At 44.6% G+C, this 16,428-nt stretch overlaps 1 protein-coding gene across 5 annotated transcripts in view; it reads right to left on the reverse strand.

Annotated features, from left to right (window-relative positions):
- The window catches only part of PIEZO2 (piezo type mechanosensitive ion channel component 2), a 480,117-nt gene that overhangs the window by 75,312 nt on the left and 388,377 nt on the right, over positions 1 to 16,428 (reverse strand). For 4 of the 5 annotated variants that reach the window (XM_063653383.1, XM_063653380.1, XM_054461214.2 and 1 more), the window contains 7 exons: positions 15,247 to 15,447; positions 14,054 to 14,258; positions 13,831 to 13,932; positions 12,316 to 12,481; positions 6,998 to 7,241; positions 4,467 to 4,563; positions 2,634 to 2,793 (listed from right to left, as the gene is read on the reverse strand). In XM_063653383.1, coding sequence (XP_063509453.1) covers positions 2,634 to 2,793; positions 4,467 to 4,563; positions 6,998 to 7,241; positions 12,316 to 12,481; positions 13,831 to 13,932; positions 14,054 to 14,258; positions 15,247 to 15,447 — 1,175 coding nt within the window. The remainder of the gene's footprint in view (positions 1 to 2,633; positions 2,794 to 4,466; positions 4,564 to 6,997; positions 7,242 to 12,315; positions 12,482 to 13,830; positions 13,933 to 14,053; positions 14,259 to 15,246; positions 15,448 to 16,428) is intronic. The other variant, XM_063653382.1, reaches the window with a different exon arrangement.

Raw genomic sequence — 16,428 nt, forward strand, 5'->3', positions numbered from 1 at the left:
CCAACTGGCTGAGTTTCATGTGCCCATGAGACCTACAACTCCACAACTGCGGTCAGTCTTCTCTCCCTCTTTGAATTCCTATATTTGGGACTGGCACCACCGTTTGGCTAAGCCAGAATCCTGGGCACATCACCCTCCATGCTTCCCTTTCTGTCACTGTCTCCCTTCCTTCCAAGCAGTTTTCCAGCTGTGCCTATTTTGCCTCTGGAATATCTTTCTCAGTGATCCTATCCTGGTCTAGCTGCTATCCCTACCCTGGATTATCATAGCAGCTGCTTAGCTGTCTCTCTGCCTACAGCGCTGCCTATACCCATCTATTCTCCATACCACAGAGTGAGCTTCCTGAAATGCAAATACAGGCATACTACTTGCTTGTTTAAACACTGCAAGGCCTTTCTAAGACTGTGGGAGTATTTCTAAAGACATAATCCGGGCTGATAGCCCCCCGAGGACCTGGCCTCTCCTGGCCTGGAGCTTATCACTCACCACTCACTGTCCTCATCTTCCAATCTCAGTGCCGCAGTCACTGTGAGCTTCTGATGGCTACTTCCCTCTGTAGCTTCACTGGGCTGCTTCCCCTGCCTTCTCCTCTGACTAACTCCTCTTTATCCTTCAGCCTGCACTGGGAATGGAAGGCCACCTGGTTCACGCCCCTGCAGCTGGTTATATTCCCTTGATGTGGTCTTATGGCTCCTTGAGTGTCTCCTACCATCACACCTGCTGTCATCTGAATGTCTGCATCCCCTACAATTCACATGTGGAAGTCCTGACTCCCAAGGTGACGGACAGGAGTGAGGCCTTTTGGAGTTGATTGAGTGGGAAAGCAGAGCCCTCATGAATGGGAATACTATCTTTATAAAAGAAGCCCAAGGGAGGTCTCTTGCCCCTTCCACCAAAATAGGATGCAGTGGGAAGATGGCCATCTATGAGGCAGTGGGCCCTTGGCCGACACTGAATCTGCTCAAACCTTGATGTTGGACTTTCCAGCCTGTGGAACTGTAAGAATTGAGTGTATACTCTTTATAGACCACCTACTTTATGGTATTTTTGTTATGTCTGCCCAAATGGACTGAGACGATACCAGGTGTACTGTAGTAGAATTGCTTGCCCATGTGCCACTTTCCTGCTACTCTGTGAGCTCTGTGAGGGCAGAGGTGAGCATCACCTCTTTGTAACAAGAGTAGGCAGTGAAAAAGTGAATGAATGAATGTGAATTCTTTGGACACACTATTATGAGTTCAATGCTTATTGATCAACTCATGGCTTTTCTTTAATAGGCATGAACTGTACTCTGAACCACTGTTATCATTCTTATTATAACATGATGGGCATGATTTCTAAATCATTGTGACAGACAACTTCGGGAAAAAGACACTGGGGAACATTCACGTTTGAGAGATGGGCAAAGAAAGAGGTTGCAAAAAAGACCTAGAAGCCTGAACCACAAAGGAAAAAGGGAAATTAGGAGAGCACATTGCCTTAGCAGTCTGAGGAAGACTGTTTTCAAGTGGAAGTTCATCAGATAGGTTGTATAAGGACCTCTACAGACCAAAGGTTTTGGGAAAGGCAAACAAGATGCATTTACCTGCAAAAATACCAGCTGTTTATATACAGGTAAATAAGGTTACTATTGGAATGAAACATTGTATTCTGCTCTGAAAATAATGTCCTGGGTATTAGAAAATGATTATAACAATGAATTCCAGGGCAATACAGTACATAAAGTCATTGTCATCCACGGAATGAGGGCTGGGCGTGCCACAAGGCTCCTCTGACTAACTGCAAGTCCTCGACTAGGGCCTCTTTCTATTTGACTCCAAGTTAGGTAACAGAGGCTGACAACTGCCATCATATAAATGGACCTTGGAAATAAATATTGCGTTTATCACGGTAGAGAAAGAGAACAGACTCTAGCGAAACTGTAGGTAAACATAGATATATTAGTCTGAACCTCAAGTCAAATGATAGATATTGGTAATTTCATATAATAGAACCCAGTATCCGTCAGCTTATTCACACCAAGCATCTGATGGGACCTAGGCAAGGTCTGAGTTTCTGAGAGGAACATACACAGCAGCTGGGGGCCACAGAGCTAATCATCAACACCCACCCCCACCTCAGGGCACTTCACTTTATTACCTCTCCCCAGTCTTTTTTCCTAAACTTACAAGAGCAGGGGCAAAAACTGGAAGAATAATGGAGCCTAGGGGAAAAAATAGGTAGTAATGCAAATTGTGTTAGTGGCTCAGAGAAGAAAAGCAGGTTAGTAGAGGGAGGTAGGTGTAAGATGGACTAAACTCTAGACCAATGTGGCATACGTTACTGTTTTGTCTGAGACCAGACTGAGCCACTTCTAGAGAAGTGGTGGATTCTGCAAGGGCTCCAATTGACCAGGGAACCTCTGGCCTTCCATGGCACCCCCACTCCTTGTGAAGTCTGATGGTTACATAGGCTTTCCTGTTACTATTCTATTTTACAGGCCTTGTGCTAAATTCTTCTTGGATTGGTTTTTCTGGAAAGGATTTCTTAACTTCTTGTGGGTTCTCGAAGGAAGCTCAGACAGAAATTATAGTGCAGTATTATTTCAGGCAAGTTTCCTGGGAGAAACCGCCTGATTTCATGGCCCGACCCACCTTGATGCCAGAATCTGGGAAGCTTTTATATCAGCCACAACATGTAGGAAATAATAACTCATGAAAACTCTTCTTTGCAGCAGGAGGAAGGCAAAACATATGCTGTCCCAAATGATTCCTGCTTCCCCACTGGGTAGTGTACAGGGTGAATTAGCAGCAGCTGTGGTAACAGTAGAAAAACACAAATTAAAATTAACATCCATTTTCGTTGTCATTTTATAAAATCTGGGGTATGGTCAGGCTTGGGAAATATAGGCATAAAAGCAGCATTCTGATGCTCTGACTTACTTATGAGTTGATTTATTTACAAGGAGGTCACACGCTTCCAATCCAATATCAACATTGATTCATAAGGCTGACAATGCAGTGAACTCTTCAAACTATAAGGCTCAGGAGGGCCCCTTTAACATGGGAGGCCTCTTGAGTATTTCTCTGTCTTAGGAAGAAAGGGACCTCCAACAAGGGCCACAGTGAAATAATGTCCCAGTGCCAGTGGAAATGCTCTTATACAAAAGAAAACACCCATTCTGGGAATGGGCTATAGCCAGGGGTAACCAGCAGAATAATGAACACAGCATGGCTTATTAGAAGGAGTATCGATAATATGCCTTATCTTAAGTGAAAAACAACGTCCCAGTGAGGCTTCGGCAAAATATAGCCTGAAATAGAAACCACATAATAAAAAAAATTTAATCTTTTTAAAAAAGACCGGGTGTGGTGACTCATGCTTGTAATCCCAGCATTTTGAGAGACTGAGGCAGGAGGACTGCTTGAGGCCAGGAGTTCAAGACCAACCTGGGCAACATCTCTACAAAAAATTAAAAAATTAGCCAGACATGGTGGTGCAGCTACTCAGGAGGCAGCTACTGTGGTCCCAGCTACTCAGGAGGCAGCTACTGTGGTCCCAGCTACTCAGGAGGCAGCTACTGTGGTCCCAGCTACTCAGGAGGCAGCTACTGTGGTCCCAGCTACTCAGGAGGCAGCTACTGTGGTCCCAGCTACTCAGGAGGCAGCTACTGTGGTCCCAGCTACTCAGGAGGCAGCTACTGTGGTCCCAGCTACTCAGGAGGCAGCTACTGTGGTCCCAGCTACTCAGGAGGCAGAGGTGGGAGGATTGCTGGAGCCTAGGAGTTCAAGGTTATGGTGAGCTATGATTGTGCCACTGTAGTCCAGCCTGGGTAACAGAGACCCTGTCTCAAAATATTTTTTAAAAAATAGATAAATAGATAAATAATAATAAATAAATAGAGAGAGCACTGTGTCCAAGTTGCACCCATTCTGGGTGCCATGGTAGACCATGTGTGATGTCGTCCTTGGTCCCGGTGCAAGAGGTGGGGTGGTGGCAATGACACTTCTGCCTTTGTCTCGGCAGGAGTCTAACTCTAGAAATCCTCATGCTTCTCCCAACTGTTTCCCTGAGCTTGAAGCTCTCTGAGCTTCCTGAGGACAAGAGGAGACTGAAGTCAGAGTTACTTGATGCCCCAAGACCTTAAGTGGAGCAACAGCAGGTTTGAGTGGGCTTCTGGAATCCTTCCTAATCTTGACTCAAAAAGTCTGGGGAGTTACTATAGCACTACATCCAATCTCCAGACCCTGACTCCAAGTCCTCAGCATTTCAGAAGTTTCAAGAAGATGATCAAAGAGGCTTAGCATAAGGCATCTCATGTTATAGACAATAGATTCACAACGTACTACAGTTCTACAGCCTCCATCTGGAGATAACTGACCCCACTTTTATATCTTTATGTGCTTTGGCCCACTTTTAAAACTAGAACAATACAACTATCCTCCCTTTTCTGCCTTTCTGCTTCCACACTTGCTTTTCATACTTACGCATTTGATAGCCTTTGACTGTGCAGGCCAGGCTGAAAGCTTGGATCAACCAACAACTATTGTGCACCAATGTTCCAATGTATCCACATGCTCCTATCTGAAAAACAAAAGAGGGGGATAATTCTGAAGCTCTGCAGCCAGAAAAAAAAGTGTTGTTTTATGATCCCAACGTGTGCAAGAATTCACAAGGTCTCAGTGATAAGGATTCCAGGAGATGCCAATTGTACCTAAAAATTCAGTCACCTTCTGGTAGTGCTTCAGGAGCAATGTAAATCCCTGGGAAAAATTAAACCGAACGAGTAAAGGAAAGGTCTTTCATGTAATGTTTTCTGTACTTGGAAGCACCAGTTTATCAAGAAGAAATCTTGGACGATCATAGAAATAAATCCCAACTCTGTGATAATGAATGGGTGTGCACTGAACCCGAGGACTTGGACTTTGGTAGAGTTATTTTCTTACAAGCCAGACAAATATAACCTATGCTGTTCCCTGGAGGTCATCCCAGACCTAAGCTGCAGGGTGTAGTTCTTAGAACAAAACAGAGTATGTGTTTTGAGTCTTGTTTGACCAATTCTCTTGGTAAAGGAATATTTTTTGTAGATTGGCAGGTGGTTGTCTCATAACAATGAATTTTTTGTTATAGTTAAGTTTAAATCCTGAGTTGGAAAATGTTTAAACAAGTATGAATCATTGCAAGCCAATACATAAATGTGACAGCTACATTGTGTGCGTTTCCTGGGAACATGTGAGGAAGAAGAATATCATCAGGATTTGCTCCAACAGTAGCAGTTACTCGTTATGGATTCCCCAGCCCTGGGAATATTCCAGTCCTACACCATCATGTCCTGCTTTTGTTCCTGTTTTCCAGGCTAAGAATGCCTTCCCCCTTTGTCTCCCTGCAGACCCTTCAATCTATTTATGAGTATCTGATGCGTTCAAATGGCATCACCTCCAGGAAGCCCATTCCCAGCTTATCTAAGCAAGATATTAGGCATCCTTTTGTTTCTCAAAAATGTTGTAATAATTATCATTAACAGATTGCATCATAATTATTTATAAGTAGGTCTACCTTCCTTTTTAGAATGTGAATTCCTTGAGGGCAAAACCTGAGAACTGTTTATCTCTTGTTCTTCAATACATCAAATAGTGCTCAGCAAAAAACAGGTCTACAATACAGGTTTACAGAATGAATGAATGAAGGAATGAGCTTTGAATCCATACATTTCCCAAGCATGACTGTGAAATCAGCCTCTGGCAACAGATTCCTCATCATCAGACTGGCTTTAGAATGAACCAGCGTTCTGTAGTCCTGTCTCATGCTCTCTTCAACAACTCTCAATGCTACTCCAAATGTAAATTGATGTCAGAGGGGTAAAAGTGACCAATAAGTCACTTTCACCATCACCTAGAAAATTAACCTTTCAATGGAATTCAGACAAAATAAATTATCCAAATACCTATTCATGCCTACATAAACTGGGCTTTCCAAGACTTCTAGACACAGTGATACACACGCCCCCACCGAAAATCAAGGAGATATCACAACTGAATTGCCTGGTGAGTTCATCCTTAAGTAGCTAGGAAGGAAGAAGCAGAAGAGATTTCCTCACTGCTCTCTCAGTGCAACAGCAGTTACAGCCTGGGAGATGCAGGCACAAGGATAAACTTTAAGTGAGTGCCAGCCAGAGAGCTATTAACTCCTTTAGCTCAGGAGAGGTTGTTGCTTAATTTCCCGCAACACTAAATCACTGAAATGGTGTCGTTGTGTCCTGATAGGTTGATGTGACTCTGGAATTACTAGTGGGCAGTGTGAGTTGCATGTCACGTTAGGGGAAGAGTCGTGTTCTGAAACATAGCTACTCAAGAGCAGAGCAGCCAAGCTTCGTCGGGGCCTGTGCGGGTGGGGGGGTCCCTCAACCGTACATTGCTCTAGCTGTGTCCTAATCTGAATGTCTATCCTCGGAGACAGCCAGACAGAAGGCTGCATTTTCTCTTCTATCTACCCACATCTTATGAGTACATAAAACATTCTTGCCTATAATAGCCCATTCCACCTTATTCTCTACCCCACCCAGTATCATAGAGAAACACGCTCATTTTATCTCACACTTCTAAAGTTCTTTCTAGATAAGAGGGTTGCTTTTTGCCAACATAATACAGCTTTTGAAAAGATTCAGTGGCTCGAATTCGGCTCTTAACAGGGCCACTTCATAACTCATACCAGGAGTGATGACAAATTGTTCCTCAGAAGAGACAGAATTTTAATTAGTAAAAGACATTTTAGAATTTATTCCTATGAACACATATCCTTTAGCCATGTGACCTTGAAATGGTGAAAATGAACAAAAAGGATTCTGTTTAACGTGGCAAGACAGAGAGAAATAAATGGCTTTTGAATTCTGAATTTGCAGCATCTTATTGGGGCTTTTAAGAGAGCAACATGACAAGCACTGGGCTTTTAATAACCACTGAGTGGATTGTTTACTCTTACACGAAAACCACAAATGTGTTATGCAGTGGCAACCACTTACTGACAGGATATTTTTCATCGTAATCACAAAAACGTTGTATGCGATCAGCCAGTCCCAGTAGCGCAGGATGCTCTTGATGGGTTTCAACAGCAAGTCACCCCCAAAGAGCAGGAAGTAGAAACAGGCTACCAGGTACCCCATGCAAAAGATGCTGATCCTGGTTGTCCCAGTGATGAAGATGATGGTGAGCACGAACCAGAAGAGGTAGCTGAAGACGATCACTTTGGACATGTCTAAGTAAGATCTGGAAAACAAAGCCAATGACAAAAAGACAACAACAACAAAACAAACAAAAGCAAAATCAGGAAAGTCTTTAACAAGGGAAGAAATTCATGCTCTCTACTGCACCTTGCAAATCAGACTGTGAGCTTTCATTTAATCCTGCTATCTAGGAAACCCTCAAATAGTTAGTAATAGGCCAATAGATGAGTTTTGGAAACGGTGTATGCTTCTCGTCACCTTATTCAGGCCAAATTTCTCACAAACACAACATTTTCTGCCTACCACTTGAGTACTCAAAATTCTCCTTTCTGTTTCTATGGTTGGCATGAATAATTGTATGGCAAAAGAAATTCTAAGACACAGATGCTTTCTGGCTAGTGAAAGAAAAGTTAAGAATGGATGAACTAGAAGTTAAACAAATTTATATTGAACACAAAGGTTTTATTAGAGGTGGAAATCTTTCCCTACAGATGGGAGACGATTCTGACCAACTATCCAAAGCCATGGTGGGGCTTTTTTGTTCTTTCCAATACTCTGTTTCTGGAGGTCCTCAGGCTGAGTCAGGATTCCCTTTTGGCGGCCACCCATCCCTGCTGCTTTCCTCATGGAAGGTGAGGCCAGTGTTCAGGTGTCAGTCTTGCAACAAGCAGCAGCTCTAGCCTGTGGGTCAATGTCATCTGACAGGAGTCACACCCACAGGCCAAGTCCCAACTGCATTTCTTGATTAGAAATCATGGTTTTGGGAGTTTTGCTTTGGTGGTTTCTTTTGGCGCATTTGGGAAGAAACAAAGGAGAACCGATTCTGGATTAATTCTTTGATTAATGGGTTCTTGTTTTGTAGGATGTTAATAAGTAATTGCTTAATGAAATATGCACCACACTTGAGCTATCCAGCATTATTAGGGGATGAGTTTAAGTTGTGCCTTGGTACATTTTTCAGACAAGTAAACTTTTACCCTTTACTCTTTCTAAAGTAAAACACTTAAACATTTTTATAACTTTTTTTCTAAAATACATAAAACCCTTCCTTGACTTCATAATGGAGAGTGAATGAAATGTCAGTATCTCCCTGTATCCCTAGATCATCACAAATAAAGGTAGTGATTTGCATGAGCCTAGGGGCCTTCTGAAGTGTGTGTGGTTTGAATTCAGTGGAATTGGGCTGCTGGCATTTTGAGTGTGTGTGCCTGTGAGTGCAGCTTATTCTTTCCATACCGTTCCTTCCTTGCCTGCAGCAGTCAATTCCTGCTTTATCAGCTCTGGCCTTCACATCTTGGCACTGAACCCACTTTGGGTCCAGAATTCATAAAACTAAGCTTGTGAAGATAACATGGAAAACATCGATAAATACGCTTCAAAGAGGAGCCTTAAGGATCTCTGAATAGAGAGACTGAACCCTGGTGACAGGTACTGTGGCTAAGGAGCCACCTAACTATCAGGGCTCTGGACACTTTCCAGAGATCCCAGGGTGCTGCGGAGCTGACCCCTGTTGGAGAGGAAGACGGGAGCACGGCTATGCTTCTGACCAGCAAGCATGTGCGCTGGCTTCCTACTTACTGCTGTGGCATTAGACAGGTCACTTCCTGAGGGGGGTCACTTTGCTGGCAGTCCTCATTGAGAAACAGAACAAAAATTTGAAATAACTAAAACAAAAATCAGCTTTAAAAATCAAGGGCACACAAAAGCTTTCCATTTGAGTTATGATTTAGGCTTTTCACGAATACATTGAAAATACTTATGTTCCCTTTGCAATAGTAAATATTGGGCTGGACTGATTGTTTTCTTGGCATCACAGAGAAGAGGCAAAAATGGAAGTCTTACCTTAGATCAGTGCCTAGTCTGGTACTTAATTCACAAATAGAATGGTCAAGTCTGTATAGCGTATTGTTTTAAAGCAAATTCACTTCCTGATTTACGCAGTTCATGTTGAGCCTCTTATGCTACCAAGAGGCACTCAAGCGCATAAACATTCAGATTTGGGAGCTGGATTGCTTGAGTTCCAATTCCAGTTCTGCTGTTGCCTATGTCTCATCTCGTTGCTGCGGTTTCCTCATCTCTACAATGGGGATAACACATGACCTCCTTGGGCTGGGGTAAAAGGGCTCCATGTGTGCAAAGCTTGGAACAGAGCCTGGCGCAAAGGGAGTAGCAGGTGGCTGACAGCTATCTATATTGGTATATGCATCGTGGGCCAAGAACTGCAAGTAGGAGGATGGGGACAAATACAAAAGCAAGTTAGATGTGATCTTCACCCTAAGGCTACACCTTAGAAGTGGGGATAAGATGGGTTCTTCAGATACCAACACCAGGCAGAAGATGATCCACACCATGTAAACAGGAATCTCTGGAAGATCGGAAGCTGGAAAGCGACTCCATGTGTGGGGTCGGCCGGCTCGGGTACTATTAGTGACCTATCTCCACATGGATGGCATGTGTGCTGTGACTGCATGAGCCTCTCACTGCAACCTCATATGGCTCAATAGGGCAGACACTAATCAGTCAGGATCAGAGGTTAGGAAATTAGTCCCATGACATACAGCTAATAAGGGGGTATGAAAATTCACAGCAGCTTCCTCAGACAGCTGACTACAGTGGGCAGCTGAGTGGAGTGTTACAGGCATTGAAAGACCGAAGATCTGACTGCAGAGGCAGAGTGGGCCTGCCCTCCATGAAGTGGGCCTTGGGTGACAAAATCTCAATACAGAAACCCAGGGAATGCAGAGAGCGTGAATGCATGGTGAGAGGTCGAGCATGGTTTAAACACAAACACTGTGATGGAAACATGGCCCAGATCAGCTGTCATGAGGCTGGGCAGAATGGTGGAGGACAGAAAAGCTGCTAGGGAGCCCTTGCATGGCCACAGGGGAGACACTGCTCAGGAAGAGCACAGGCACAGGGTGGAATCTAGGGAGCCACCCCTCCTCAGCTCCCAGTGAATACAAGAAGTGAGGATGAGGACTAAGGGATGAGGAGGAGAGATGGGAGATGAGAAAGACGAATGGAGGATGAGGAGGCGGGATGGGGAATAAGGATGAGGGATGGAAGATGAAGAGGAGAGCTAGGGGATGAGGAGGAAAGATGGAGGATGAGGAGCAGGGATGGAGAATGAGGAGGAGGGATGGGGATAAGGAGGAGGGATGCAGGATGAAGAGGAGGGATGGGGGTAAGGATAAAGGATGGAGGATGAAGAGGAGAGATAGGGGATGAGGAGGAAAGATGGAGGATGAGGAGGAGGGATGGAGGATGAGAAAGAAATAGAAGAGAACGAGGGATGAGGATGAGGCAGAGGCAAAGGGGAGAAGGAGGAGGGATGGGAGATAAGGATAAGCTATGAGGATGAGGGATAAAGGATGAGAACGAGGGATGGAGATGAAGAGGAGGGATGCAGGATGAGAAGGAGAAATGGAGGATGAAGAGGAAGGATGGGGATGAGTAGAAGAAATGGGGAATAAGAATGAGCTATGGGGATGTAGATAAAGGATGAAAGATGAGGAGGAGGGATGGAGGAGGAGAAGGATGGATGGAGGATGAGGAGGAGGGGTGGTGATGAAGATGAGCTATTAGGATGAGGAGGAGGGATGCAGGATGAGAAGGAGAAATGGAGGATGAGGAGGAAGGAAGGATGGGGATGAGTAGGAGAAATGAGGGATAAGAATGAGCTACGGAGATGCAGATAAAGGATGAAAGATGAGGAGGAGGGATGGAGGAGAAGGATGGATGGAGGATGAGGAGGAGGGGTGGGGATGAGGATGAGCTATGAGGATGAGGGGGAGGGATGCAGGATGAGAAGGAGAAATGGAGGATGATGAGGAGGGATGGGGATAAAGATGAGCTATGGGGATGTGGAGGAAGGATGAAAGATTAGGAGGAGAGATGAAAGATTAGGAGGGGGGATGGAGAATGAGGAGGAGGAATGGGCATAAGGATGAGGAATGGGGATTAAGGATGAAGGATGAGAATGAGGGATGGAGATGAGGAGGAAGGATGCAGGATAAAAAGGAGGAATGGGGATACGGATGAGGGATGGAGGAGGAAGAGAAGGGATGAGGAGGAGGAATGGGAATGAAGATGAGCTATGGAGAAGAGAAGGAGGAATGCAGGATGAGAAGAAGAAATGGAGGATAAGGAGGAATGGGGATAAAATGAGCTATGGGGATGTGGTTGAAGGATGAAAGATGAGGAGGAGGAATGCAGGATGAGGAGGAGAAATGGGGATAAGGGCCAGGGTTGGGGATAAGGTTGAGGGATGGAGAATATGGATGAGCTACGTGGATACGAATGAGGGATAGAGGATGAAGAGGAGGGGTGGAGAATGAGGAGGAAGGATGGGGATGAGAGGGAGGAAAGGGGGATGAGGATGTGCTATGGGGATGAGTATGAGGGACGGAGGATGGAGGGCAGCAGGATGAGGAGTAAGAATGGGGATGAGGGATTAAGGATGAGTGGGAGGGATGGAGGATGAGAAGAGGAATGGAGGGTGATGAGGAGGGATGGGGATAAGAATGATAGATGGGGGATGAGAATAAGTGATGAAGTAGGCTGGATGAGAATAAGTGAAGAAGGGAAGAAGGCTGGAGGGTGAGGAGGAAGGGTGGGGATAAGAATGAGCTATGGGGATGAAGATGAAAAATGGAGGATGAGTAGGAGAGACAGAAGATGAGGAGGAGGGATGGGGGATGAGGATGAGCTATGGGGATGAGGATGAGGGATGAAAGATAAGGAAGAAAGATGGGGGATGAGGAAGAGGGAGGGAAGATGAGGATGAGCTATGGGGATACAGAGGAGGGATAAGAGATGAGCAGGAGGACCCTCCACTGAACAGCTGGTATTACTGGCACAAGTCAGTTTTGGTATGAAGAAGAGGAGGATAACTGAGGCCATAAAGAGGCGGTTTACACTGACAAAAGCAGGTGCAGTGCTATAATTCAGAGGCTCAGCCTCCAGGCTGCTGAACCACATTGTCCAGCATTTATTAACTTCAGTGTATACAATTCAGCGGATCTATTTCCCAAGTATAGCAGAGAAAGTATAGAGGAGCAAAGTAAAGGAAATGCACACATCAAAGTGGCTTTTAGCAAATGTGAAGCTCTTGTTACCTGCAGTGAATAAAATCTGGCACAGGGTTGTGTTGGCTGAAGGAGGCCGCATCAAGGTTCATGCAGATCTCGACATTGTCACCTGCCATGATTCGCACTGCAGCCTTGTTCTCATCCTCAAAAATCTGCCGTTGTAAGGAGGCACACAGAAGCAGCATGAAGTCATCTAGCAAGACAGAGGTGAGATCATTAAGCTGCCTCAACCTCTGCTGATTTACATAATGCAACACACAGTCATCACACAGCAACAGCCACTCCCCAGCTCCTAAGTGAGTTGTGTTCCCAAAGTTTATAGTAAAATTCATCCTGGAGTCCAATGTCGGGGCCAAGTCACACCTTCTCCACCTTGCAGGGCATAGAGTGACCACAGACACTCCAGGAGCTTACGTGGGGAGTCTCTGGATTTTGTTTGCACATTGGTGAGAGAAAGTATTAGGTGCTACTTACTAGTCTTCATGAGTCTCTTAGAGGGTAGCATTTGTGTGTGTGTGTGTGTGTGTGAGACAGTCTCGCTCTGTCGCCCAGGCTGGAGTGCAGTGGTGCGATCTTGGCTCACTGCAAGCTCCACCTCCTGGGTTCATGTCATTCTCCTGCCTCAGCCTCCCAAGTAGCTGGGAATACAAGCGCCCGCCACCATGCCTGGCTAATTTTTTTTTACCTCCCACCAGTTTTAAGGAGGCCACTTGAGCAATTTCCCCATCTTTATCTTTTTATGTGTGGTGGATGCAGTCATTCATTTTTCTTTATCCTTTCCATCCTCCTTTGCATTTGTAACCAAAGACTGTCCCCAGAGCATAAGCCACACTGCAGGTGTGGTGAGAGCAGGTGGAGGTGGTGGACTGTGCTGGACAGCGCAGAGCAGCCTGACAGAGCTGTCCTCCCAGCAACTGCCCACAAAGGGCTGAGGCCAAGCCTGCCTTGAAGCCTGCACACAAGCTGCTCCCTTGCTTTTAAAATTAAACCTAAAATTGTTTAGGCAGGGAAGTCATTTGCATTTTCTGTAGCACCCAGTACTCTGGTCTTGGGGGAGCTGCTCTGACCTTTGGATCACCAGCTGCCATGGGAAGGCCTTGGGGCTGCAGCCCAATTCTAGAGCAACTAAAATCTGGGAAGCATCTCCCAGCATCCACTGTCCTATGTTCAGGGTTTATTTATCTGCACTGGGAGCCAGAAACCACCAAGTCAGAAAACACAAAAGCCTTCCTCTCTGGTCTGTCTTTTGAAAGGTGGCTGTGTAAATGTGTGTGTGTGTGTGTGTGTGTGTGTGTGTGTATGCTGGGGGAAGTGAAATTATGCAAGTGAATATGGTATTTCCAACATTGATTTATTAATTTTGCAAATGTAATAGGGTGAGTAGAAGCCATTAATGACTTGTGATATTAATGCATAAGACAAGCCTTTACATGATTACGAAGTCTAGTGGAAGACAAAAGGCACTAATGCATAGCACGTGAACAATGATTAGCAGTAAACCCGGATACCAGCACTCCGTGGCCCTGCAGTGGAAACACTTACAGACGAGAAACACAGGGTTGGGCCGCACAATGAAATCTGGGAAGTACAGCCACTTTATGATGTTGTCATTGAAGCTGGCACCGTTGAATCTCCACGGGTAATCTGCAGGGAGGGAAGTGGCGAACAGCACAATCAATACTCTTCTTCACCACTCTTCTCCCAGCCGTCCACTCAGTAATGGCTTCTTCTAAAAGGAGACGGCTCCAGGGAAGGGCAGGCTCACCTCGGCAAGGAGCAGGTGGGATGCCGATGCAGATGAAATACTGGAAGGTGATGATGCACGCCAGGAAGCAGCAGTACTTGGGCCAGATCTCCGCGATGGCTTTCCTTCTGCGTCTATATAAGACAGCGATCAGCCAGCAGGCGTGGATCATGGCATAGAAATCCATTCGCTGGCCAATGACGTTAACTGACATTAGGAAACAGGTCTGTGTAAAGATGAAAAGAGGCAAAAAAAAAAAAAAAATCAGGCATGTGGGAAAGGGGACTGGTGATAGGTGTCAAGTCTGTGTAGATGGCGGAGACCCACATCGCTCAGGGCCAGTCTGTCTGCACAGATTCACAAATGCTTGCTCTTTTGAGTGTCTCAGCGTGAAGACAGAAATACTGTACAGATTACTCCCAAGGGAAAAACTAAGTAGCTGTTATCATAACCACTTCAGACAATAAAGAGAACAGCCATTTTGATCTCCTCATGAAACATCACCATTCCTACTTCATTCTATGAAGGCACAGGCACTATCACAACCGTTTTAGGTTAAAACAGTTCATTTTGGCTGCAGCTTATGGTTTCAGAATGCACAAAAAGAAAGAAGATTAATTCTTTATTATTTATTTATTTTGAGATGGAATCTTGCTCTGTCACCCAGGCTACAGTGCAGTGGTGCAAACTTGGCTCACTGCAACTTCAGGCAATTCTCCTGCCTCAGCCTCTCAAGTAGCTGGGATTACAGGCGTGCACCACCACGCCTGGATAATTTTTGTATTTTTAGTAGAGATGGGGTTCCACCATGTTGGCCAGGCTGGTCTCGAGGTCCTGACCTCAGAAGACCTGCCTGCCTTGGCCTCCCAAAGTTCTGGCATTACAGGCGTGAGCCACCATGCCCAACCAGAAGATTAATACTTTATTCTTAATAAGAAACCTGTTAACACGGCAACTGATGGCCGTGTGTTTAGATGGCTCTGGAGATCCAGAAAGGCCAAGGCACTGCTGTAGAAGGGGGTGTTCGGCACCCAAACTTGGAAAACTTTCAGTCAAGCCAGTTAACCATCAGTACAAATACTTTCTGTTCTTCTCAAGGGGACAGCTATCATGCCTGCAGATGTATCACAAAGTTCCAGTGGCCAATTGGCCAGAAGCAGTTCTTTGAATTTTCATGGAAAAGAGAAACAAAACATGTCAGCAAGGAAACTCACCTCCAGACCGAACTTGTAAAAGAAGTAATTTATGAAATATTTGGCACAATTAATAAGTCCATCGTCTAGATGTAGTCTTGTAATGTCATGAAAGATAGTTCTAGACACAGGGGCCGTCAGGTTATTTCGACCTCGATAGTATTCCTGATGGCGGTAAATGGTGACTTCAAAGGCCAGGATAGCCAGCATCAGGAGGTTATTCTACAAAGCAAGGAAACACAAATGTGTCAGCCAGAGGCTTTATGATTTGGTAATTTCAAGCAATTCCCACATTCTTCACAACTACAAGGACAATGTTTTATAAAAGCTCACCTCTCTTAAACTGTTTTGAGCTCAATATTCATTTTCTCTGTCTTATTTATTGTGGCATTATCTATATTAGAAAATCAGGCTAACTTCCAAAGTAATAGGATCTAGAATCTCCAAACATAAGATGCTGCTGCTCATTCCTATTTCTCAGAACTACACATCTCACACCAAGGAAGCAATTTCCAGTTATCCAAGGAGGACAGTTCAGCCTTGTTTGCAGCCAGAAGTGCAAAAACAGTACAGAGACATCCTGGGAAACGCGCTGAGCTGAATGAACGGGAAGCTGCTTAGGGGGAAACTTTTGAACACTCCTGAAATCTGGCTACAGAGAGCAATAGATTGAGAAGCATGCTGACAACAGTAAAATAATAATAGCGATGATATAACTATTATTCAAGATAATGAAAATAGTTAACATTTATGGAACCATAGGTTCCAGACACAATTCGATCACCCTTTTCAAATACCAATTTGCTTTATCCTCATAACAGCTATTTATGGTGGGTACTGGTACAAAAGATATCTACCATGTGATGAAAAATCTAGAAGGTACACAAAGAAAATCGGATGCTTAACACATTTAAAAATCCCAGGTGCTGAGTGTAGAGGCTGTACCCTTAAATGCATTGCCAGTGTAACATGATTAGGACTGCTCAGATAATCCACAAAAATAAAATGTGAAAAATCTGAAGCATGTTGTTTTCGTTATGTTTGTATGACTATTTGTACTCAAGTTTCCTTTTATAAATATATGTTTTATTTTATTACTTCTAGATGTAATAGATTCTCTTTATTAAAAACTATAAACAGAATTTACACACCAAAAATGTCTTGTAAGGCTATATCCACTTCTCAGAAATAACCACTATTGAG

The sequence above is a fragment of the Pongo pygmaeus genome, chromosome 17 (assembly GCF_028885625.2).
Source record: "Pongo pygmaeus isolate AG05252 chromosome 17, NHGRI_mPonPyg2-v2.0_pri, whole genome shotgun sequence".
In the NCBI taxonomy this organism is placed as follows: Eukaryota; Metazoa; Chordata; class Mammalia; order Primates; family Hominidae; genus Pongo; species Pongo pygmaeus.